The sequence below is a fragment of the Carassius auratus genome, chromosome 16, assembly GCF_003368295.1.
Source record: "Carassius auratus strain Wakin chromosome 16, ASM336829v1, whole genome shotgun sequence".
Taxonomy (NCBI): domain Eukaryota; kingdom Metazoa; phylum Chordata; class Actinopteri; order Cypriniformes; family Cyprinidae; genus Carassius; species Carassius auratus.
Window position 1 is genome coordinate 3,536,910 of NC_039258.1, and position 27,547 is coordinate 3,564,456.

The 27,547-nt window shown below is 37.4% G+C and overlaps 2 protein-coding genes across 3 annotated transcripts in view; both read right to left on the reverse strand.

Annotated features, from left to right (window-relative positions):
• Window positions 1-5,804: 5,804 nt before the first annotated feature.
• On the reverse strand, window positions 5,805-9,366 carry fzd1 (frizzled class receptor 1). Its single transcript, XM_026283410.1, has one exon. It carries the CDS (start codon window positions 9,095-9,097, stop codon window positions 7,481-7,483), a length of 1,617 nt encoding a protein of 538 aa, XP_026139195.1. The 5' UTR covers window positions 9,098-9,366; the 3' UTR covers window positions 5,805-7,480.
• A 1,521-nt stretch (window positions 9,367-10,887) lies between these two features.
• cdk14 (cyclin dependent kinase 14) overlaps window positions 10,888-27,547 on the reverse strand; it is a 155,387-nt gene continuing 138,727 nt past the window's right edge. For both annotated transcript variants that reach the window (XM_026283415.1, XM_026283416.1), the window contains one exon: window positions 10,888-16,034. The gene's annotated coding sequence lies outside the window, so the exon portion shown is untranslated. The remainder of the gene's footprint in view (window positions 16,035-27,547) is intronic.

The following is a 27,547-nucleotide window of genomic DNA, read 5'->3' on the forward strand; positions in this document are numbered from 1 at the left end:
CCTGCGAGCTTCTCCTCCTGTCTGTACGGTAATGCGACAGAGAGTCGCGTGGTTATGACGCAATTGTTAGCCTATTTTTTACAAAAACTGTTTCTACGGGGCCATAATGTAACATAGAAGGTAATGGAGCCCTTTATACATTGTCGTGTATCTTTAGAAATAAATAATGGACAAATGGAGTCTTTAAACGCTTCAAATGTAAAGTTAGTCACTGTCAAAGTGACGCCAAAATGAATGGGAGTCAATGGGATGCTAACGTACGTGAAGTTCTGCTACAAGATGGCGGCACGCAGCTGACTTCAACTTCCGGTCGACTTCCTTGCCGCCTGTTCACACCCGACAAAAACCGCCCACTGAGTCTAGTGCTTCTGACTGACATGTAAACTAGCCAACCATCGATGAGCGTCTGTACGATCCAGCCAATGAAATGAGGTCTTTTGGAGGCGGGCGGTTTGTTGGCGTGTAGTATTTTACTAATCAATTTATTTGAAAATTTTAAATTAAAATTTCAAAATTCTTCGTTTAACATTACATTTTGAACATCTAACAGTTAACGGTTGTGCAGCACAGTCTTTAGGACACACACACACACACACACACACACACACACACACACACAGAGCGGTTATAATGTTTGCTAAGCACTGTCTGTGGCAGACCTTTCTGTCAGGACAACAATTCAATAAACAATATAATTTTTTTTCATAATTTCATATTTCTGTATTCCAAATTTTATATTTGATACAATTAGCCTCATAAGATTATTTATGCAATTTGTAAGGGCTGTGTAAGTGCTCTTACAAAAATATAAGTGTATAGAGCCCTGCGTTTATAATTATACTTGGCTTTAAGTGTACATAAACACAGAGATAAAGTCCTTTGACCAGATATCTTTGTAGAGTAAGAGTATGTCAGTGCACTGCTTAATGTTTGCTTCTGATCCCTGTTCTACCAGGACGAGTGTAGCCGGTCAGGCTTGATTGGAAAATAAAATAAAACAGAGACAGAGACAGATTTTTTTTTTTTTTTTATATTTTAAACAAGGTAAATCTTTCTGATTTATTAAAATAAAAAGTCACATACATGGATTTTTCTGGGCTAAGCCCCGGATCTCCACTCACCCTAGAATGACAACAAACTCGAAGAAAGGGATCATTGTGGTTCTATATAGAACCATAGGGTTCTTTACTCAACTCCAAAGAACCTTTTATGCTAAAAAGGTTCTATAATGACAAGAAAGAACCCTTCTGGCACAAAGGGTTCATATCTTGAATTTTGTGATCATTCACATGCATTCATAAATGCATTTGAATACACCGAATAACGCAGTGAAAGAACGCACTCAAAATGCACACGCGCACTAGAACCTTACGAACTCCCGAACTGATTCAAATGATTCGCGATCCCGTTACGAACTCCCGAACTGACTCAAATGATTCGCGATCCCCAAACTGACTGAAATGATTCGCGATCCGGTTACGAACTCCCGAACTGACTCAAATGATTCGCGATTCTGCTCCAATTCCCAAACTGGAGTCAGATGACTCAAATGATTCGCGATCCCGCTACGATCTCCCGAACTGATTCAAATGATTCGCGATCCCGCTACGAACTCCCGAACTGCTTTAAATGATTGGCGATCACCAAATTGCCTCAAATGATTCGCGATCCCGCTCCGAAATCCAGAACTGACTCAAATGATTCGCGATCCCGCAACAAACTCCCGAACTGACTCAAATGATTAGCGATCCCAATACACATAATGCTATAAAAGTGCACACAGAGAGAAAAACAGCAGATGTTCATGTTAACAACTTCTTTAACTTAAGCAAACGCTGCTAATACACATACATGTTTTAATAAAGTAAATAAAACGAAAACATGAATGTAATGCTACTGAATAAAAATAAACGATCCACTCGAAAGCCTCACTCATCATGACAGGACCTGGATCAGTCAGTGAGCTGCGTCTCGGGCCGATGACGTCACTTCCAGGGAGGCATGTTGTACACGCCCCCGTCCCTTGACTCCGCCCCCACGTCAAAACAGTTGCACAAAAGAGAGACGTGCAGAAAAGTGAAGCGCAAAGGAAAAATGGTATCGCAGGCTCAAACTAGACTGACACACAAAATAAAAGCAGTGCTGCAAATAAATTAATAGATATGACCATGGAAAATATTTAATGCGATATCATTGCTTTCGCACTGTTTCATTTGTTTTGCAATTCTTAATTTTTGTTTGCAAAAAGCAAATATATTTTCCTCAATACTTTAAATAAAATGTTTTAAATTTGTTTTTATTGTTTTTGTATATTTTAAATAAAATAAAAAGTCACATACATGGATTTTTCTGGGCTAAGCCCCGGATCTCAACTCACCCTAGAACCACCCCTGCATATTATTAATCAAAAATTAAGTTTTTATACATTTATAGTAGGAAATATCTTGATGAAACATGATCTTAACTTAATATCCTAATGATTTTTGGCATGAAAGAAAAGTGTATTATTTTGACTCATACAATGTATTTTTTGTCTACTGTTACAAATACATCCCAGAGACTTCAAACTGGTTTCGGGCTGCAGGGAAACACATAATTGTAAAAAAACATTTTTCACTTGGATTTAATATGGGTGATGAAACCAACATCATCATTTTTTCTTTTTATACAATGAATAATAATTATATATATAGTAAGTCTCTCTCAGAAATTGCTACATTTTAACATTAATTAATTAATTTCAATACATTTAATAAACTATTATAAAGATAAGGCAAGTAACATTGAAATGAACAGTATTTAAAAAAGTATCCTATTTATAACTTTAAAAAGTCACTTCTACAGCATATATTCAATATTTATATATTTTATTAAATATTACATATTTTTCACATTTCATTGATTTTTTATTAATTTTGTTGTTGTTTTATTTTGTTATTTATATATATATATTTAAATAGGTTTAAGATACAGTACATGTGTAATAATATGATTTTTAATGTTCTAAATAAAACAAGATTATTGGAGCACATTACACAATATTCAAATACTATTTCTATTTTATAGTTATAAAAATTCAGTGTTTACTTTATTGTGTTATTTTTCATTAATTTGTAATTATTTGTGAAATTTCTGAGTGAAAATTGGATCTACACCAAATTATTTGCAGGGAAGTATAACTGAGAGAATATAGTTTTTATTAATATTTTGAATTAATTTTTATTTTTTTCTGTTACCATGTTAATTTTATTAGTCATATTCATATATATATATATATATATATATATATATATATATATATATATATATATATATATATATATATATATATATATATATATATATATATAAATGTATTGTCTCTTCATTAAATAATTGTGACGTGCTTGCAGTTTGTGAGTGAAAATTTTTGAAAAAGTTATTTTTATATATTTTTGTTCATATTTTTGAAAAAGTTATTTTTATATATTTTTGTTCATATTAGTTTTAGTTTTAAAGGTAAATTCAACAAAAAAGGAGCTATATTTCAGTTTACTTATATATAATCAACAAGTACATTTTTGTATGGTTTTAGTTTTAGTTGACTAATAATTTTTGTCTTCAACCTCTCCATCCATCAAAAAAGAATCCAGAAACATTTTTCCAATCTATCTGCGTTTTCTTTGGTTATGAGATGATTACAGGGAACAAGAGCAATCTTTAAGTAATTTAAGGTCAGATAAACCACAGAAAACACTTGATGAAGCGTTTTGGCAAAGTATTTCAGATAATTACACCTAATCTCTATTCCGATTTCCCCAAAAATATTTAGAATCTGAATCAGACAGGAACTCCTGAATCCATTAAATCCTTATAAGACGTATTCTTTCTTTCTTGCATCAGAAACTTCATGTCAGAGCAGAAATGCCTGGAGTTAACAGGCTGTAATTTAATATCTTTGTGGTTTTTATTTTCCATGAAACGGCAAGTTTTCCGGAAAGGGGTTTCCAGGCTGGAAAATGTAATGGTACGTTGGTTTATAAGACACACATCAGTCCTGCTGTTTACATGAGAGCAGATCGTCTGCATGTACGGCATGACACATGCATTCTCTAAACAAAATCGAAGTTAGTTTCATTTAAGGCTAAAGGTTTAAATGAAACATATATTAACTTGCACATAAGTATGACTTTCAACACAAAAGAGCTCTTCAGCGTTAAACATTTCACAGTGACAGAGACACATTAAGGCATGAAAGCATGTGTTATATTTATGATGCTATCTTCCCCTTTAATCTCCTTCGTGATGCTGCATATTTTAATTCAACACATGAAAATCAAGTTCAATGTGATTTTTGAATCAGCGAATGAGATTCCAAAGCTTCGGTGAAGGGGAAGATTTTCAGTCAATAATGCATTGGTCCCAGCACACAGCTTTGATGCAGCGTGATGATGACAGCCATATCACAGTCTGCTCAATGAACTGTCTGTTAAAATGATGTCAGAAGTGACAGTGTGTACTGCTGAGAGTTTCTCAACAGACAGAGAGCAGGACCAGACCTGCTCAGCTCAACAGACACGAGAGGAGCTCAACACTTTAGAGAAGACAATGAGCATTTAAGGTCTGTTTGAAAAACACAAATAACCTGCAGACATATGCAATACAGTCCTGAATTACATAACCAAACACCTAATGAGTCACGGTAACACTTGACAGTATGATTGAATATGTTAACATTGCTGACATTTGAGTTTGCATTTTAATATTTTCTTAGTGTTAATTCATTCATGCATTATGAGTATTCATGGGCTACCAATGGACAATATGTGCCTTTATGAATCAACTTAAAATAATAGTTGACCCAAAAGTAAAATTTGCGAAATAAAAGCGCTCACCCTCAGGCTATCCGAGATTAGGATGAGTTTGTTTCTTCATCAGATTTGGAGAAATGAAGCATTGCATCAGTGTCTCATCAATGGATGCTCTGCAGTGAATGGGTGCCGTCAGAATGAGAGTCTGATAAAAACATCACAAATGCTTGAACCAATCTTGCATTGAGACGTTTATAATTAAAATCTGAGTCTATAATCCACAATAACGCTTCCTTCAGTGAAAATGTGGTCTGGTCTGAATCAGTAGAGAAATATACTCAGATCAAGCAGCGTTCACAAGCCAAAACTCTCATTCTGACGGCACCCATTCACTGCAGAGCATCCATTGATGAGACACTGATTGTAATGCTACATTTCTGTCATTAAATAATACTGATTAGAATAAATAGAAACATAAGCAGCCCTTATTGCAAAGCCAAGAGACAGCATTAAGAAAATAAATGAACTAAAAATAAACATTCAGCCATCAAAAAAACTCACTTGCCATAACAAACGGGTGTTTTGTACAAATCTGAAGTTTATTCTTTTAAAAGAAGTGAATAATATATAAACTATTGTCTATAAATATAAAGGGCTTTTAATAGTATCACAAGCAGAAGTACGAGAAAGAAGAAAATAACATTTTCTAACGATGTAGAAAACCGTAATATAGGCTTCAATGCTAGTGTGATTAAATACATCTCAGATCCATGCAAACGCATCTCACAAGAACAGGAGTTTAAAAGCAGGCTTCTATCTACCAGTGCTTTCTGTAATCACCTTAAACAGAGATTCCTTTGCGAAAACAAAAACATTCATTTGCATGAGATAATCGCCATAAACAATCAAGAATCAACATTATCTGATGTTCAGTAAAGGGCATCTTTTAAATAGCACATGATGACACAACAAACCCTGAAGAATTATGAACAGGATTATGGGATTACTCTTATGTAGTGCTTGAGCGATGTGGGGGTTTATTAGCTGATGTTGATACCAATAACCACACTGCAGACCGATACACAACCGATACAACCTTAAAAATCAGTTAAAATGTCTGAAAACAAATTGCATTATAGATTAACAGACCTGCTGGTAGATTTTGGAAATGATACACAGGACAAGCTGACATGATTAACGCTGCTGACCATTTCAAAAGGGCAAAATATCGGCCGATATATCGGTTTACCACTACACATACGCATCAGAAAGTCTCCATTTTAATTTTCACATCACGTTCATGGATTAGTTTATATACCAACACAGGCATTAAACTATTTGAGTGATTTGGGGTTTTTAATAACTTATGGTGATACCGATAACCCTAGCACAGACCGATATTACTTAAAAATTAGTACTGTCAAATGACTTCTTGCGATTAATCGCATCCAAAATAAAGGATTTTGTTTACATTATATATGTGTGTGTATGGTGTATATTTATAATGTATATATAAGTACACACACATGCATGCATATATTTAAGAAAATAAGTTTTGTATATATATTAACTATACTTATATATAATATAAATTGTATGAATATATACATGTAAATATTTTCAAAATGTATACTGTGTGTGTGTGTATATATATATATATATATACACACATACATACATACATATTATACAGAGTGCACACATATATATTATGTAAGCAAAAACTTTTTTAGGATGTGATAAATCACAATTAATTGTTTGACAGCACTTTTAAAAATCAATAAAATTATTTGAAAATCCAATCACATTATTAATCATGAGGCCTGCTGGTAGATTTTGGAAATGATACACAGGACAAGCAGATGTAATTATCGCTGCTGATCATCTCAAAAGGGCCAAATATCGGCCGATATATCGGTTTACATCTACACATAAATCTACATCCCCATTTTCAAATCATGGATTTGTTGCGATAAAAACACAGACATTACACTATTTGAGAAGTGCATTGCAAACACCGTCCATCCTGTTCTAGCTGTATGTTTAGAGGTACTTCTGTGCAAAAGAGCCCAGGGAGAACACAAACCCTTCAGAAACATCACCAAAGTTCATTACAGACTGAAGAAAAACATGTATACATTTCTTTGAGTTAAACACAACTGCAGGCCTGACCCCAATGCTGCTCAGAACTGAAAAAGGCACTTAACTTTACATCTTAAAAGACATCTTAAAACAGCCTGAGATTGTTGATGTCCAAGCCCAGGACAGGCCAGGAGACCAGCAAACCGGTTTAGGCTGGGTTAAGCACATATGTTCTTCTAGCTCCTAGTCTCGTCCTATAGTTCATCTGATCTCACTCCCAAAGCTTTAATTTAAAGCTCAATCCTATCCGTGATATGCAGTCTTAAGTGCTGGGTGCACAATTCACACACATTATTATTGTTATTTCTGCATTATTTGCATGAACAAATTTTGAATATTTGCCCGTGGAAATACTGATGTCGATAAAAAGACACAGTTTTACATAGAGGCATAAAAAACCAGATCCCCACCCAGAATAATCCAAGAGAAAAGGCATAAATAATCTCCAAGACGAAAAAAAGTCACATTGTTTATGTACAACGCGAAGGGCGTCCTTTAAACTGTTGATTTCTCCATCGGGAAAAGTGTATAATAAAAAAGCAGTTCAATCACACTGTTGTTTCTCCTTGTTTGGTGTTCGCCAGTCTCGTGTAGAACTTCCTCCACGAGTTAAGCGTCTTTCCAGACCATATCCAGAATCCAGACGTGATGCCCACGATCAGGGTCATCAGGTACTTGATCATGAACACCGTGAAATCCGGGTTCATCTGCGGGTTGTGCACGGGGCACGGCACCGCGTACGTCTTGCACGATTGCGCGCTCCACGTCTGTTCCCACTGATCCCGAAAGGCCTGTTCGTAGAAGTAGCACGCGATCACGATGGTGGCCGGAACCGTGTAGAGGACGCTGAAGATGCCAATGCGCACCATCAGCTTCTCCAGCTTCTCTGTTTTGGTGCCGTCGTGCTTCATAATGGTCCTGATGCGGAACAGAGACACGAAGCCCGCCAGGAGGAACGAAGTACCGATGAACAGATAGACGAAGAGCGGCGCCAGGACGAACCCGCGCAGCGCGTCCACGCTGTTGATGCCCACGAAGCAGACGCCACTGAGCAGATCTCCATCCACTTGACCCACGGCGAGGATGGTGATGGTCTTGATGGCTGGCACTGCCCACGCTGCTAAATGGAAATACGGCGAATTCGCTTCAATAGCCTCGTGACCCCATTTCATCCCAGCAGCGAGGAACCAAGTGAGCGCGAGAATGACCCACCAGATAGAGCTGGCCATGCTGAAGAAGTACAACATCATGAACAGAATCGTGCAACCTTCCTTTTTGGTGCCTTGCACCACTGTCCTAAACTCATTATCGAACTGCTCATTGCAAACCACTTTGTCCTCCAGCAGAAATCCGGCGATGTGTGCGATGGACACCATCGTATAACACCCGGAAAGGAATATAATGGGTCTTTCCGGGTAACTAAAGCGCTTCATGTCCACTAAATAAGTCAGGACGGTGAATAAAGTAGAAGCGCAGCACAAAACCGACCAGATCCCGATCCAAATGCGCGCAAACTTCTGCTCGTCCTCGCTGAAGTACATCACCCCGTTGAGTTTTTTGGGTTCGCACGGTGCGCCGCAGTTTTCCTCGCCCATAAAGCGGTAGTTTAGATACGGAGGGACTCTCAGCGAAGCCGGGCATCTAAAACGGCCTTTCCTGGTATGCTCGGGTGTCGCTTGGGTCACATCTGGAGTCGGGTTGACCGGTGCGCTCCGCTCAGACGTGTTCTGCCCCACGCACAGCTCTCCGCCGTGAACCGGGAACGACTCGCACGCGAGACTCTCCGGCCACTGGAAGCCGAATTTATTCATGAGCGCCTCGCAGCCTTGGCGCGCGCGCTCGCACAGCGAACGGCACGGGGGCAGCGCCTGCTCCAGCACCGTGCACACCGGCGCGTACATGGAGCACAGGAAGAACTTGAGATCCGGCGAGCACTGCACTTTAACGAGCGGGTAGAACTGGTGCACCTCCAGCCCCGCGTCCTCCTGGTTCGTGTGGCCGAGGAGGTTGGGCATTATGGTCTCGTTGTACGCGATGTCCGTGCACAGAGGGATGGTGATGGGCTGGCAGAAGCCGTGCTCGGGTATCGACATGCCGTACTGCGCGCTCGCTTCCAGTATTCCGAAGGCGAGCAGGAAGAGCGCAGACGCACCGCGCGCGGCCATAATTTCCTCCTGCGGTCTGTCTCCTCACAGCCAGCTCGCCAGCCAGCGCTATTCTTCCCCTCCAACTCCCTTCGTCGATTTATCCTTTCAAATCAGTGCACGGAAACTTTTGGGAAAGTGCAGCGGCGCGCAGGACCCGGATCGCGAAACGCGTGAAGAAAACCACACGAGCGTCTGAGAGGCGATTGAAGAGTCGCGCTGTGTCTTGTCAAGAGTTTCTATGAGCTGTTCAAACCTGTTTCCAGGCGCCCTGCTGTCTGCTGTTCATAAGCGAAACACGGGCGGGGCGTCACGGACAGATGGCTCGCGTTAGGGAGCGTCGCGATTTCGTTCTCCTGCAGTTCCTTTAACGTTCTTTTAACGTTCCCGCTTCGAGTTTATAGAGTTGTTGAGTGGAACACATTATCTCTGCTGATTTTAGAGATCAGAACAATAATAAAAGAGATGATACTATGTGTAAGGATTTGTTTTGCGTTCTTTAAACGTTCGTTCTTAGAATTAATAGTGTTGTTGAATGGGATTCGTTTTATCTGATAACTTTACCAGTATAATCTATATCTAGCGATATATTTTACCAGTATAACTTCAGAATGGAGTAACTTTATTGAAAAAAAAAAACTGTGTGTTGGTATTTCTATTCACTAAAATTATTAAGTTTGCTCATTAATTGAACAGGGTTGTTGAATGGAATGCATTATTATTTGCCAACTTTAGATATTAAAATAATAATTAAAAGAGAAGGCTATTATATGTTTATTATCAAATACTTGTGCATATTTGCTTAATTAAACAAAATGTAACCTACTAAATCGTTACTTTGAAACGATTTTAACTGACATGGACTTAACATTCAACAAAGATGTTTTAAGTTTTGACTAAATTCACTGAAAGAGGTAACTGTTCTAAGTGCCAACGGATGCATATTCCAAATTTAGATGTATAATTTTAACCTGAAATGATTATAAACAGCTTTTAAAGGTTCCTCAAGAAGGGTTAAAATCACTATTAAAACCCATCTAGTTCAGTACAATAAACAATGACAGTATACATTAGAAGTCAATGAATGAAGTCTGCTTGCCATACAAGAAAACAGAGACGGCCCCTAACTGCTGTTCTCCTATTGGTTACTGTGAGTGTCTGTGGGAGAAATGAGGGGAACATGATTGGCTCTGACAGTGGAATGTAAAGACAGCCTTCACTAAAGAGTCTAGATACTGGCTGAATACAAAACAACTTCTGCCAGAGTAAAGATTTCACTCCTATTGTGTAATATTTTTTAACACAATTTCTTTTTTTTTTTAATGCACTACCAGTTCAGCCGCACATACTGAACTTTCTATTGGAGAGTAAATAACACAATATATTGTATTTTAAATGTGGTGCATTTGAGCTAAATCATTTAAGACAGAACTTCTGAACATTTAATTTCTTGTAATTTTGGTTCACTTAAAATGAAAATGACCAGGTGAAGTGGTTAATCCAGAAAAACTGAGATTTTTAGACAAGATCTGAATAATCCTGGGATAGACTGGACTTGCCAAACCAGAAACAGATGACGGGTAAAATATGCACGTAAACTCACCGATTATGTGTCATGCAGGACATTTGACTATTTACCTTTACGTAAATTGAAAACGCCCAGATTTGTGGCTTTTTTTTTTTTTAAGAACAATTTTGGTCTGAGTGTGCAAAAGCAAATATTCTTACTTTTAATCTCAGTTTGTGTATATAGTTAAATATTATTCAAATGCTATTGCCAATATTCAAATTATCGATTGTGAAAACAGTGGTTGGTTTGAAGCATTAATAAACTTTATTTCAGGTAAAACAACAATAAACTACATTTACAGAAGGACATTACATCTTCCATAATAACATTACCTACAGGATTCTAACAAATAATGCAATCCCTACTCTAATATTGTCTAAGTTTAGTTCATTGTAAAGTGACCAGTTACACGTCTACTGCTTGTCAAAAATCTGCATTATTTCAGTGCATCTTACAAAAAGGAAAAATGGATATAAGCAAGTGAAGCAAAAACACAGATTCAGTGTTCAGCACAGCGGAGGCATGTTCAACCTCCACACGCCCAACGAGAATATACGGATATGAACCTCCTGATATATACTGTATATACAGCCTAGTATATAACAAAGATTACAAAAAGATTAAATATTCACAGATGAAATGAGAATAATATTGTATTGACAGCACATTCAAACGCAGAGCAAACCAGGAATCTAAAGCTGTTCCCTTTTCATGGTAGATTTACATTTATATATATCAATTTATTAACTATAGAAGCCTCTTTCTGTCAGCGAATAAAAAACAAGTTACTTTAAAAAAGTAACTTTTCTCGCAGTTAATTTTTTCTCAGAATTGTGATATAAACTCGCAACTTTGAGAAAAAAGTCATAATTGTGAGATAAAAACTCGAAATTGCTTTTTTCTCAGAATTGCATGAAACTCACAATTGCATATAAAAGCAATTTAAAATTACTATAAAGTTTGAATTGCGTAAAAATTCAGAATTTGGAGAAATAAAGTTATAAATTGATATATACTCGCGATTCTGACTTTTCTCAGAATTGCAAGATATAAAATCGCAATTGCGAGTTATAAATTCAGAATTACGAGATTTAAACTCTCTTTACCTCAAAATTGGACTTTATATCGCACAATTATGAAAAAAGTCAGAATTGCAAGAACTTGCAAAAGTAAGATCTTATGAATTTTAAGGGAAAAAAGACTATTTTCTTAGAATTTAGTCTCTATTTTGCAATTCTGAGAAAAAAGTTGAATTGCGAAAAGCTTGCAATTGCGAGAAAGAAAAGTTAGAATTGCGAGATAAAAAGTCGCACTTACCTGGATTTATTTTTTATTCAGTGACAGAAACAGGCTTCCATAAATAATCAACTTTAAAGTAAGCGCCAATAATTATACAAATATGACTTCTCTTTTTTTGCATGTGTTTGTCACAGTGCTAAATGCGCAAGAATCATTTATATTATTACTTTTCTCCATTACTTTTTCTTGCAAGAAAGGACTCTGCCCACCTTAAAGTGGTGATAAAATACATCATGTCGCATGTAAAGCTGCGACCGCCAACAAAGGCAGGAGAAGCTCTTACATGTGTCAAGCACGTCGCATGGAAATAATTATTGGGCTGCTAATACTGGCAGGAGTCCTTTAATGCCGCAGCAGGTTTGGAGACATTAATGCGGCTCTAACACGCTGTGTTTCCACAGAATCGCAGCTCTCTTTATAGTCGCAATGTTTAAACAGTCTCTTCCTTTGTGAGAATATGTAAGTATAAAATGGTTCTTTGAATAAAGGCCACCTTCACACTGCAGACTGATTGCAACATTACACAATAATCCTTTTCATCCTCAATATTTTTGTCTTGTTTTCCAGTACAGTACAAGAATCAAACTACTAAGCAGCAAACACAAATGGGTTAGACTGCTAATAATCATGTTTCTAGTTTATGAGACACCAAAATGATGCTCAAATTCAGGATTATGAGTGATAATCAGGTTATGCGGTGTGTACGTGGCCTGACAAAATTTACAGGTGCAAGCAAAACCTTATAAGCTTGAATGTTGCGCAAACATGTTGAAAAGTGCATTGGCAGTAAGCGTTGACCTTTTAAAGTCAATAAACATTGCTCACACCATTATGACTAAAGCTGAATCAAGAAGTTCAGTTTGCACAAATATGAGTAATAATAAAAAAAGGATAATGTCTGGATTTGTACTGTATAATAACTGCAAAGTCACTGGATGGAAATGTGTCACTGGACGTCATGCACATCTGTACACATTCCACCCGCTTCTGGTTTATTAAACAATCAACTGTACAAATCTGAACTCATTTTACTTCTTTATTCGATCCATGTTAACAGTGCAGAGCCAAACATTGCTATTGTTCAATTAGCTCTTGCACTTGTAGAAAGCAAAATTCATTGATATTTTATAACAAACTGACAGAAAAGAGAATATATTGTGCCCAAATGGAGATTATATTATTATGTTGAATGTCTGTTGTACAGAAACCCAAATGGACGGACATGAACAGGAAGAGCAGTATTAGTATTCAGATATGCAGGCCAGGAGAGTAGTGCACTTTGGGAAGGTTCTTCAGATCAAACTCCATCTCGAAAAGATGTTTGAAAAATGCATTAGAGCTTGATCAACAACACTTTAGTTTGAAATGCTAAAAGACCGTTCACACATAATGCATTCTTGCATTTATAAACTAGCTAGAAAAGACGCTTTAAACTTGTTTTTATCCTTATGTTGGTATCAGTTAACCTGCTTTTCATGAAACTGTTTTTTTTTCTTTTCATTTAGGGTCATGAACATGCACACAAAGTTTTGACACTGGTGTGTTTCGAAATGTGTACAAAATTTTTCTGTGTTAAAATTTTTTAATTGTTTCCAATCTGTATTTTGTTTGGTATTTGCAAAAATAAATAAAATTGTGTGTAAAAGAGTAAAAAAAACAGTTCTTGGGGACTTTTTCATAATGTATGAGAACTTGATTTTGTTTTTATAAAATATTTTGTGTGTGTGTGTGTGTGAATAGTAAACAGAATCTAGTTCAGAGAATTTAAAGCAGTCCTATAGCTTAAATAGTAGTGCAAACAACGACAAGGTCATGGGTTTCGAATCTCAATTGATGCATGAACTGATCAAATACTTTGAATGCAATGTACTTTACTTAGGATAAAAACACCTGCAAAATGCATAAACAGAAAATAAATTGCGCTCATGCAACAAGATACAGAGATGTCCATCTAGCACAGACAGACAATTTAAATAAATGAAAAATAAAGAGAAAAAACAGCACGTCCTGTGCGAACATCCTCTAACAGTTCAAAGTAAAGTTTGGCTCATCTTGATGATCAGTTAGTGAGTGCAATTCATTCTAAGATTGTCATGGGCCTTCGGATGGAACAGTGTAAACAGATTAATTTCCAAACGTGGATGAGTTAATATGTTTCTCATGCACAGTAGCACCAGTGCAAGCGTATTGCCTGTATTTAATACTCAATGAACATGTAAACGCACAAAGACGTACACAAGACTCGCAGTGATCTGCTGTTAGTGATGGTGTTCATTGCTTTAGTGCAGTCCCTGCAGTGAGTGAATGTGCACCATCAGGCTGCAACCGCATCGTCAGTGTGATTATCGTTATTACTAGGGATGCACCGATACTAAATTTCTTAGCTGATACATTTGCCGATTATTCAGAATATCTGCCGATATTGATAATGACTATTCAGAATGATATCTGTACATACTGATAGCCCATTATTCAGAATGTTATCTGCTGATACCAATAATGATAACTGACTATTCGGAATCATTTCTGTGTATAACCATAACCGATTATTCAGAATTATATCTGCCAATATCAATACCGACAACCGATTATTAAGAATGATATCTGCTAATGCCGTTATGATTATTCGGAATGATATCTGCCAATATCAATTCGATAGCTGTTTATTAGGAATGACATCTGCAGATACCGATAACCGATTATTAAGAATGATATCTGCCAATACCGACACGATTATCAGGAATAATATCTGCCTATACCGATTATTTGATATCTGTCGACACTCTTTATTCAGAATGATATCTGCTGAAATTGATAGCCAATAATTCAGAATATATGCCAATACCGACCAAATAATGCTATAAACCATACAGGAAGCCTTTCATTTGATATTTCATATAAGAGCTTCAAATTAACAACAAAACTATATTCAATGGCATTTGTTTTCAGGTATACTCAAATAAAAAATGTTTTTATCAACACAAGATTATTTTCATAAAAAAAGATTTATTCAAACATATAATTAACAGTAAATAAGCTCGCTCTAGTGTTTAACTTTCCTGAACTAAATGCAATGTTAAGTGACATCGTTCATAAACTTTTCCTAACATTTTATTTGATGTTTTTTTTCCGGTTTAAATGCTGATTGAGTGATTACATGAGACATGATAAATTTTGATAGGTTGTATTGTATCCTTCAACACCTTCAGATGTTCATTCATTTTAATTTTGTCTGAAAAGACTCGTCGCTGCCCCTTAAACTGAAGCACTACAGCAATACGTCACACCACATTTAAGAACGTCAAAATGGCATTTATTGTTTGAATTTAGTAATAAAATATACATGATTTGAAAGCTGAGACTTAGTTTTTTTTTTATCAGAAGCAACAAAGCACAAAGATCGTTGTGATTAATGGATAGGAGGCACAATACAAATAATGGAAACTGGATCTGTCAACCCTGGCTTGAACAATAGGTGATTTATAGGACTGCTGATTCAACAGCACTGCGTTAATGCGTTATTATTGCTTTAACGTTGACAGCACTATATTCAACACAAGACAAGTTGCTGTCTGACATGCTTTTCTGCCACCTGTTGATTTTTAAATAATCGGTTGATCGGCCGATATATCGGTGCATCCTTAGTAATTATTGTGGGAATTATTGTCATTGTTATTGGGAGCACAGCTGGACCATACCATAGCCAACAATGTGGAAGATTGCAGGAAATGCGAAATGCCAGCTTCGTCTCAATAATGCGTGATTGTGCGTGGGAGGGCATTTGGTTTGTTCTCTCAGATAGACACATATTTAACTGTACAAACATTCGTATATAGGTAGATGCATACACAAACAGTTCGTATTATTTGCCTTTTGAAGTCCGGACGTCGTTCACATGCCATCGATGTGGGAATGTTACATGACATTCCTGGTGGTAAAACTCCAGATTTGACTGAATTGTTCTCAGTCCCACATGGAAGGTCAAACCAGCCAGCCAGAAATGAAATAATTGTAATAAACATGAAGAGCCTTTCCCGTCTCGTTCTCCTCTTTTGTCCTTTTTCCATCTTGAAGGCTGACAGTGCCAACCTGCAAAAAAGAGAGACAAAAAAAAAATCAAGTGTACTTCTAAGAACTGTATTTCAAGACGAGACACTTCAGGCAAAACATTGATTTTCATGCGCTGGTCAGTTTTGAGATTTTGAGCTGTTTGGCTTTCCATAAAATGTTGTTTTAAGCTAATGGAAAGAAAATATCTAAAATACACATTTAATTGTTTATTTTATGACACTTTATCTAACTTTATCTGCTATATGTAATTACACAAGGCTTCATTTGTCCATTTAAACAAACATTTCAGAAAAGTTAGCAATACTAAAAATCACATGTAGTGTCTTGCCTAAACTATGTTAAATTATGTATTTCGATGAACTACATCTTCACAGCGCTGGTGAGGAGGATGATGGGATGCAAAGGAAAGAGTGTGTGTGTGTGTGTGTGTGTGAGGAAGGGCAGATCTGGCTCCCTTGTTTCTCGGCTAATCTTCCTCTTTTTTTCCCCCCATTGACCATACTGCTAATAAATAATGCATGCGTCTCTGTGTGTCCGACCTCTCTTTCTCTCTCTCTCTCTCTCTCTCTGTCAGCCTGTTATTCTCTTTCTTACTCTCTCGTTTCAGATTTTCTTTCTTTGTTGCCCTTCCCCCACTTGATTTCAATCCATGCCCTTGGAAAACCATTCCTGGAGGATTTGCAAGTGTGTGTGCCAGAAATCAGAGATCATGGAAGGACACTGCCTTTATTAAGAGCCCAAAGAGTGTGTGTGTGTGTGTGTGTGAGAGAGAGAGAGTGAGAGAGAGAGAGTGAAAGAGCAAATCGAGCAGCTCAGAAACACACCGTCCCACTGCAAACCCAACGAAATACATCCACTGAAGGCTGGACAATAAATAGATATTCATCAACAATATTGATATAAACTTGAGAGATATTTAGCCTGAATATATACAGTAAAAAAACTTTTTATTTTTCTCAAATGATATGGCATTAGGTCCATAACTCTGAGTATCGTAAAAAATAATACATTTTTACTTGTATGTCCATGTAAAATGTCAAAGCACATATATTTGCTCAGTTACATCTCGTCTCGACAGACAGTCTACTTAATATTCCCTTTAACTCTCAAACTAATTCATTAAATCTTGAAGCAGAGAAACGTGCTCAACCCACTTAAAAGACCTTCTTCACTTCTGGCTCATTTTATACATTTATCATTTACTGTTTCAAAAATGCATTAAACAGTTGCATAAACCTCTAATTGATTATTATTATAATTATATAATATTTTTTTCTTTTTATATAATATAAAATATTATATAATAATAAATAAAACAAATAAAAGCTAAAAATATTCAATAATTCTGAATTAATTGAATAATATTCCAAATAATAATTATTTATTAAAAATGATGAAGTATATTTCTATTACTATTGTTGTTTTAGCATTTTTGTTTAGTAATCTTAGCATTTATTAATATTTTGAACTTGTGTTCTTTCAACGCTTTTGTTATATTTTCATATTTTCATCTTACATTGTAAGTTTAAGTCATGTTTAATGTGCTTTTGTCCTTTTTTATCAAACAGATATTTTTTGTTTAGCTTCAATGTATTTCTATTTAAGTTTTAGTCATTGAATAATTTCAGTACTTTTAATTATTCAATTTAGCCGCCAAGGCAAAGTTTATTTGTTTGTTTTCTTGTATTTTATTTTTAAGTTTTTCATCTAAAATGTATATTTATAATTCAAAAAAAAAAAAAAAAAAAAAAAAAAAAAAAAAGAAATATATATATATATATATATATATATATATATATATATATATAGTTTTAGTTTTTAATAACAATTAAACTGACATGTAGAAAATCCCTTTTGTACCAGGAAATCTTAAGGAAACATGTTTGAAAACCATCATTTTTGCAATTGCATGTGGCAAAAGTGAGACAGAAATGACACACTAAAACTTAAAGATGTTAAAGTTGATCAAGCTGCTGTTTAGACTGCAATTAATATTTGTCAAGTATATGTAATCAGTTCTTTGGAACCCCCCCCCCCCCCAAAACATCCATTTACAACCCTGCAAGAAGAGAAAGTGAATCTGAGCGGTGTTGAAGAGCGTCTCTGACTGATTTAACAAACACAATGAGGAGAAGGGCTCCTATAGTCCTCCGCCAGCAGACGGGCCCCTTCTGTGACCTCTGACCCCTGCCGACACGGGCCTCGTCACATCTCAAAGCGTGTAATTATGTGAGTCAGACCGCCATTAAACGGCACACACACACACACACACTGCGCTGACGTTTTAATACGGCTGTGAGTGTTTGCACATCTCAGAAAAGATTTCCAATCGCTTTAATGAACACACTTGGATTACTTTCCATTTTCTTAAAAGTGCAAATTTAATTACCAGTGAGGATTTAAAGTGCACTGAAAAGTTTCCAGTCATTAAATGCGCAGGAATGCTGTGTTTGGGCCAGGACGCGACTCCAGCACGTCAGCGCTGTTCATTTTCATTTTAATGACCTCCTCCATCGCTGCTATGAAAGTCAATAAAGTGCTCCTCACTAGTGACAGCTTTATAGTGAAGGCAGTGGATTAAACCTTTCAACTAAACAGCTTGTTAAAATCAAGTTCTGCTCAGTAAGAGTCACCAAACACAGTTGAAAAAAATCAGTTTCACAAACTCGATTGTCATTGGCCATGTAGACAAAAAGTCCCGCCCCAAACTCACGTGATTGGTCGAGTCACAAGTTGACATGGCAATGTCTCTGACTTGAAATCAAATCAACATTCTTTTTGTCCAGGAATGAAAAAACTGTTAAAATGTAATGTTTAAAATATGAATGATTTTTTTCCCCCTTTGAACATTAAAAATTTGAACTGTCAAATGTAACAAATTCAAAAACTAATAAAAATGTGAAATTTTGCCTTGGCCCTTAGTTACTAAACTAAAGAAAAATAATCTAAAGATGAAATAAAGTTAAATAAACAAAAATGAGAAATGTTGCATAATGTTGAAGTACCAAAATGACTAACAATAAAATAAAATTACATTTAAAAAATAAAATAAATGTAAATTGAAGCTAAATATAAACATAAAAAAATCTAATACAAAATTAAAAAAGAACATAATATTACTAAAACTTAATCCATTTAAAACATCAAATGAAGTAAAATGAAATAAAATATAAATATTATGTGAAAAAATTAAACTTGCTTTAAACATTATTATTACAGTTCATCGCGGTCGATAAGTTAAAAACAGTCTTTAGCAAAATAAAATATAAATATTATTGAATTATTACTTGAAGCATAAATATTATAAACTAAAACTGAAGTTAAAAATAAATTGGCATAGGAAAAAAAGAAATAAAATGGCAAAAAAAGAAAAAACGAAATGGTAAATGGCACACAACATTACTAAAACTAAAATGAAAACTGAAAGCAGAAAAATAAAAGCTTAAAAAAGGATTTATAGAATACTATCATTAAAAACAGTTTGTTTTAAGCCATCTTGAACTTAAAATGGGTTCCCTTGGCAAAAGAAAATGGAAAAAATGCTTGCATCCCTTTTGTTCAACATTTAAGCAGAAATACAGCAACACACACTACTCTCAACTCTGCAGAAACTCTAAAAATAATTTTCACATGACATCTACAAATATTTAAGTCTGTTCCTTACACAAATATTACATTAGATTATAAAGCACTGATATGATCTTTCTGGAGCTTTAGAGTATAAATCACTGTCAATTTTCATTCTAAACAGCAACACAGACATTCTTCAAAACATCTTTTGACAGGAAGACTAAATGATGATGTGCATCTGTGTGCGGCTCAGTGCACCATGGGAAAGTTGTTTTAGCTCTGTGCTCATGGCTTAAGTGTGTGACCTGACTGAAGAACATATCGGTCCATATTATACTCAAACATCACTACAACTACAATATATTTTTTTGCATAAGGAAATCCTGTTTTTTGCATTGCAACATTTTTATGACAAGCTATGAATTCTAGGGTTTTCATTGACTGACACAGAGCTGAAATGAAATAAAATAAAAGTATAAGTATAATAAAAAGGACAAAAGCACAAAAAAAGAAAAAAGAAAGAAAAGTCAAAACATGAAATACTATGAGTAAAAAACTGTTAGATTGACAATGATGATTTGAATGGCTAGTAAGGCTGAATAAGGAAAGTATTTTAACCTACAGCATTAGAGACACATGGACATTATAAAAGCTCTCGCTGTGAGACTGAAAACAGCTGAAAGCTTCTGCAGGGAAACACAATCATTTTTTCCATGCCCAACACTACAGCTGCCCATAGATCTATAAAAGATTGCAGATTAAAGTCTGGGAAATTCCCACTGACGTAGAGGACGGAGTGACGGAGGAATATAAAGATCCATCCATCAGGAGTCCTGCTGACAATACAGTCTCCTCACAGCAGATCTTCATAATCTCCACAAATCACTCAGACTATAGAGCCAGAGAGACTCTCAGCACACACGAAACACTACAGCTGCTGCTGGAACACCACGAGCAGAGCTCCATACTGAGAAAAAGCTGGAAACACAATGTTGGGGTGATTTCAGTGCACTGCTATGTGGTTGCTAGGGTTTTACTTGTGTTTGCATGGTTTCCAGGGTGTTGTTATGAAGTTGCTAGTGCGATTGGGTGGTTTCCGGGGTGTTGCTATGCGATTACTAGTGTGTTTGGGTGGTTTCCGGGGTGTTGCTATGCGATTACTAGTGTGTTTGGGTGGTTTCCGGGGTGTTGCTATGCGATTACTAGTGTGTTTGGGTGGTTTCCAGGGTGTTGCTATGCGATTACTAGTGTGTTTGGGTGTTTTCCAGGGTGTTGCTATGCGATTACTAGTGCGTTTGGTTGGTTTCCTGGGTGTTGCTATGCGATTACTAGTGTGTTTGGGTGTTTTCTGGGGTGTTGCTATGCGATTACTAGTGTGTTTGGGTGTTTTCCGGGGTGTTGCTATGCGATTACTAGTGCGATTGGGTGGTTTCCGGGGTGTTGCTATGCGATTACTAGTGTGTTTGGGTGTTTTCCTGGGTGTTGCTATGCGATTACTAGTGTGTTTGGGTGTTTTCCTGGGTGTTGCTATGCGATTACTAGTGTGTTTGGGTGTTTTCCGGGGTGTTGCTATGCGATTACTAGTGCGATTGGGTGGTTTCCGGGGTGTTGCTATGCGATTACTAGTGTGTTTGGGTGTTTTCCGGGGTGTTGCTATGCGATTACTAGTGCGATTGGGTGGTTTCCAGGGTGTTGCTATGCGATTACTAGTGTGTTTGGGTGGTTTCCAGGGTGTTGCTATGCGATTACTAGTGTGTTTGGGTGTTTTCCTGGGTGTTGCTATGCGATTACTAGTGTGTTTGGGTGTTTTCCTGGGTGTTGCTATGCGATTACTAGTGTGTTTGGGTGTTTTCCGGGGTGTTGCTATGCGATTACTAGTGCGATTGGGTGGTTTCCGGGGTGTTGCTATGCGATTACTAGTGTGTTTGGGTGTTTTCCGGGGTGTTGCTATGAGATTACTAGTGTGTTTGGGTGGTTTCCGGGGTGTTGCTATGCGATTACTAGTGCGATTGGGTGTTTTCCTGGGTGTTGCTATGCGATTACTAGTGTGTTTGGGTGTTTTCCGGGGTGTTGCTATGCGATTACTAGTGCGATTGGGTGGTTTCCGGGGTGTTGCTATGCGATTACTAGTGCGTTTGGGTGTTTTCCGGGGTGTTGCTGTGCGATTACTAGTGTGTTTGGGTGTTTTCCGGGGTGTTGCTATGCGATTACTAGTGTGTTTGGGTGTTTTCCGGGGTGTTGCTATGCGATTACTAGTGTGTTTGGGTGTTTTCCGGGGTGTTGCTATGCGATTACTAGTGTGTTTGGGTGTTTTCCGGGGTGTTGCTATGCGATTACTAGTGTGTTTGGGTGGTTTCCGGGGTGTTGCTATGCGATTACTAGTGTGTTTGGGTGTTTTCCGGGGTGTTGCTATGCGATTACTAGTGTGTTTGGTTGGTTTCCGGGGTGTTGCTATGCGATTACTAGTGCGTTTGGGTGTTTTCCGGGGTGTTGCTATGCGATTACTAGTGTGTTTGGGTGGTTTCCGGGGTGTTGCTATGCGATTACTAGTGTGTTTGGGTGTTTTCCGGGGTGTTGCTATGCGATTACTAGTGTGTTTTGGTGGTTTCCAGGGTGTTGCTATGCAGTTGCCAGTGTGTTTAGGTGGTTTCCAGGGTGTTGCTATGCAATTGCCAGTGTGTTTTGGTGGTTTCCAGGGTGTTGCTATGCGGTTGTCAAACTGATTTCTCTTAAACAACACAAATTTCTCTTAAAGAAATAATTCAGCTCCAAAAGGGTGAAAAGCACCATAATAGCATCCTGACATAAGACTCATACTCTACACTGGAGGTCTTCTGAAGTCCTATGATGCTTCAAGTGATGAACAGACACAAATGCAAATTCACTGAGGCTCTGAAATCTCATTTGGCACCCAAAATATTCAGCAGCATGTCACACTGAGTTCTGACACATGGTGATGTTTTGCACTCAGTGACATCAAACCAAGATTGATGCATCAACGAGCCATGAATTGAATCTGAATTCAAAGCTTTAGCAGTAAATAAGGTCCATTCGATATGCATTTTACCATGACCTGAGGATGAATAAATAACAGTTCTGTAGTTCTGGGGTGAACTACACCTTTAATATATTTATACATGGATGTGGTTTGGTGAAACACACGCTGAGGTCTTCTGGAGCCACAGCGAGAGCAGGAGGTGATCATTAAAGCTTCTCTGGCAACTCTTAAAAGGGCTTTTCCACAGCGTGAAGTGATCAATAATGAGAACTTGTAACTTATGTATCAAAACCATTAAATGCATATGAAATCTGTGAATATTTGACTCTGGAAATGCATATTCAGTGCCAAAAACAACTGCACTTTATGAGGCTCGAATGCCATTGTGTTTGATTTAGGCTGCAGCTGTTTTGAAATAATAAAGGATCCAATGATTTGACATAGATAATGAATGAGGGCTTTTCAAGCTTTTCCAACCCAGACTTGATAAAATAGAGATGTTTAAAGGGATATTTCAACCAAAAATTAAAGCTCTTTTATCATTCAAGTCTAAAATTGTTCCAAACCTGTATGACTTTCTTTCATCTGCAGACCACAAACAATGCTTCAGCTGTCTGTGATATAAAATCAATGGGACCTAAAATGTTCAAGCCCCCAAAAAGACATTCTGAAGAAACATTTAAAGCATTATTCCCTCAAATCAAACCAAAACATCAAATATGTTTCTATTAACCATAAACCTTGTTTATAAAAAACATCAAGATATGAGGTTCATGTTTCTTTACACGTAAAAATATACATTTTTATATAGAAATATATTAAATATATAAACATATTTGTCTGAAATATCTACATGTGTTTGTATTTATATAAATATACACAGTGCATATTATGCAAAAAATTATATTTTGGATGCGATTAATCATTTAACAGCACTAATATATATTAGCCTGAAAAGCTATTTGAACAAATAAACCAGATTTAGCAATATGATCTGAAATATAAAGACTACATGAGTCGTGAAAGACGTGTTCGCTCTGTTGACTCAATCGAGTTCTGTACATTCTCTCCAGCTTCTGTTTATCCGTCAGAAACGCCCTTCAGCCACGCGGCAAACAAACACGCGGTCGTTCCGGTCAGCCGGACTGAAGCAGATCAATGCGGTGCAGGATCTGACGCTCAGCCCAGCCTCGGGCCTCTCTCCTGGATCAACATCAAACAGCCGGCTGTCAGTCAAACAAAGACAGGCTCCGTCTGACACACAACCCCACGACGACCTGCTGCTTCTTTAACACACACTCCTGCTCTGACTGTGATCGATATATCTGTGCACGTCTTTCGTAATACAAACCTCTGCAAACGCAGATTTCAAGTGGAGTTTACCACAATATCAGCACGAATCATTTCTTGGTGCAAATGCATTAAAACCTTCCACTGATTATTGAAAGTATGACGTTCTTTCAATTACATCTGCATTTGCATCTATGTATCTCGGAGATGCTTTCATGCAAAGTGACTTACAATGAATTCAAGTTATACATTTGATTATTTCATGCATGCAGTGAGAATCGAACCTACAACCTTGTAGAAAAAGCATGAAATCGATAACCTAACGTTATAGATTTCAATTCTCATGACTGAAACTATAGTGCATGTTTAACTTATCAGAAAGAGTAGAAGAACAGCGGTCAGTCTGTCTTCCTCTGGGTTTCCGAGATGCATGCTTTTTCTCTGGGCTCTGGAATCTTTCTCTCAAGCGTATGATTATGGTTTGGCTTAAAACACGGCTGCATGTTTGGGGGCAGTGTGGTGTCACTTCATTAGTGGAAACGACAGACCGTCTGCTGGGGAGGGAAATAGAGAAGCCTGACCGCAAGACACAAAAAAGCGGAGCCAGAGAGAGAGCCAGCAATCGTCTGCTGAGGATCGTTTGGCCGTTAGATGCAACTTAACCAAACAGAATGGAAGGAATGCATGAAAAAGACACGATTAGATCTACAAACCAAAGCAGGAATGCCACTGAAGAGCACTTATTGTGTCCTTAACGGCTGAATTTAGTGAGGAAATTAAGCAGAAGAGAGACTCACATACGACTGAACTAAACAAAGACATCGCCAAATAAAACCAAAGGTCATTCCATCAACAAGAGAAACAGGTTAGAGACGCTAAAACTCCAGTCAGAGGACATTTGTACTGAGAACAGCTGATATAATAATGATAAAAAACAGCTAACTACTTCAGACTGAGGCTATGCTAACACTGTGCTATCCACATGCTACATTTCAGCTAAAGGATGAATTAATAGATGGAAATTACAGGAAGAAACTGCAGCACTCTGCATAATCAGCCTTTAATTCAACCCTGAGCCACATGTGTGCAGAGCATTCTGGGTTTTGACTAATGGGGCATGAGCTGAGTAAAGACCTGATTTGGACACACACACACACACACACAGATGGTCGCGCAGCAGCTCGATGGATCTGAATCTGTGAGAATCAGCTCTCAGATGCCTGGAAACGCCATGATGAAATCATGTTTTGAGTACAGCGATTGCAGTGCATCATGGGAATCGTAGTTTATCCACTCATAAACAATGTCAGGTACATTTATCTTCACCTGCTTTAAATCAGCATGTTGTGGGAAGTTTTAACAGCCTCTAAAGGCCAGAATCACTTTTAAGATGTAGCAGAAATAAGTACAAAGTCAGAGTGAGTCTCTAAGAGCTCTGGTGATGAGAATGTAGTTCAGCACCGACCCCATGCTGCACTGGTTTATCGTCAAGTGTATTAATTAACCTATTTTGTGTGTGCTTAACGATGCACACAGTTTAATGAATTACAGGTCATGAATAAAAATGAGGGAGGGGTTGGAAAAGAGGAAATCTGCTTGGGAAATTGGTTGCATATTTACATATATTTACAATCTGACACACTGTAACGCGTTTGATTTATTCTGCAGCGATGCGGCTTCAGCATTTAGGAGTCCTGCAAAGAATATTCATATTTCAGGCACGATTTCTGCATCTGAAGTCTATTTTCTGTGGGATGCTGATTCGGGATATTTCTGGAGGAGTGTTAATGCCTCTGTAACGAACAGCAGGTTCATATCAGGACCTTACTTTGGCCTGGATGGATAAATGGATGGATGGATGGATAAATGGATGGATGGTTGGATCGATAGAAGAAAGTATAGATAGATAGATAGATAGATAGATGGATGGTTAGATCGATAGATGGAAGGATGGATGGATAGATGGATAGATAGATCAATAGATGGATGGATGGATAATGGATGGATGGGTGGATGGATAGATGGATAGATAGATAATGTATGGATGGATAAATGGATGGATGGATGGATAGATCGATAGATGGATGGATGGATGGATGGATAGATCGATAAATGGATGGATGTTTGATAGATAATGGATGGATGGATAGATAATGGATGGATGGATAAATGGATGGATGGATGGATGGATGGGTGGGTGGATGGATAGATGGATAGATAGATAATGTATGGATGGATAAATGGATGGATGGATGGATGGATGGATAGATGGATAGATAGATAATGGATGGATGGATAAATGGATGTATGGATGGATAGATCAATAGATGGATGGATGTTTGATAGATAATGGATGGATGGATAGATAATGGATGGATGGATAAATGGATGGATGGATGGTTAGATCGATAGATGGAAGGATGGATGGATAGATAATGGATGGATGGATAAATGGATGGATGGATGGATGGATAGATTGAAGGATGGATGGATGGAAAGATAGATAATGGATGGATGGATGGGTGGATGGATAGATGGATAGATAGATAATGGATGGATGGATAAATGGATGGATGGATAGATCGATAGATGGATGGATGGATAGATGGATGGATGATAGATTAATAGATGGATGGATGGATAGATAATGGATGGATGGATAAATGTATGGATGGATGGTTAGATCGATAGATGGATGGATGTATGGATGGATGGATAGATAGATAATGGATGGATGGATAGATATTGGATGGATGGATAAATGGATGGATGATTAGATGGATGGATGGATGGATGGAAAGATAGATAATGGATGGATGGATAGATGGATGGATGGATGGATAGATCGATGGATGGAAAGATAGATAATGGATGGATGGATAGATGGATGGATGGATGGATGGATAAATAATGGATGGACGGACGGACAGACAGATAAAACAAACAATATATATAATAAATGATAGAATGAACAGAAGAATAGATAGAACTATGGTTCTAAATGATAGAACTAATGGTGGATAGATAGAACAAACAAACAATATATAAAACGATCAACAGAACAGATTTTTGCCCTGTCAATCCAACACAACAGACCAATCAGAGGACACCGTGGGCGGGGGATGCAGCTGAAATGAGTTAAATGTGAGAGTGTGTCTTAATGCTTTCAGCCGACTGGAGTGAGTTAAACTTATAAAGTTTGAACCCTGAAGTCCAGATGAGCCTTATAACGCAAACATACACACCTCGAGACCCAACAACTATGCATGAAATCAGTGCACCGCAGTACCAGCACGCTGAGTTAATCCATGACCATCTGTCTGTGTGTTTCACATGTGTTTAAATCACATATGTGCTTTGATTTCACACGCCAGCAGCTTCATTCTCATTCATCACACATCCTCCGGACCCAGAGCCCAGCAGGTCAATATTTCATGTTTCCCAGCATCACACAGCAAAAATAAGATCAGAATCTGAAGAGCAGATCAATTATTCACATCAGACGGCGAAACAAATTGAGCAGCGGTCAGTCAGTGAGAGAGAAGACAGCTTTACACGGGTCAGAAGAGGGAATCACAGAAAGTGCAAATATTGGTTCTGTAAGTGAGGAGATTCCTGCGTTTAATTGCATCCCTCCACCGCTGGCATTATGCAAATGATGCTCTGGTGGGCG

Coding starts and splice junctions, on each gene's coding strand:
- fzd1 (XM_026283410.1), bottom strand. CDS start 9,097: ATGGCCGCGCGCGGTGCGTCTGCGCTCTTCCTGCTCGCCTTCGGAATA.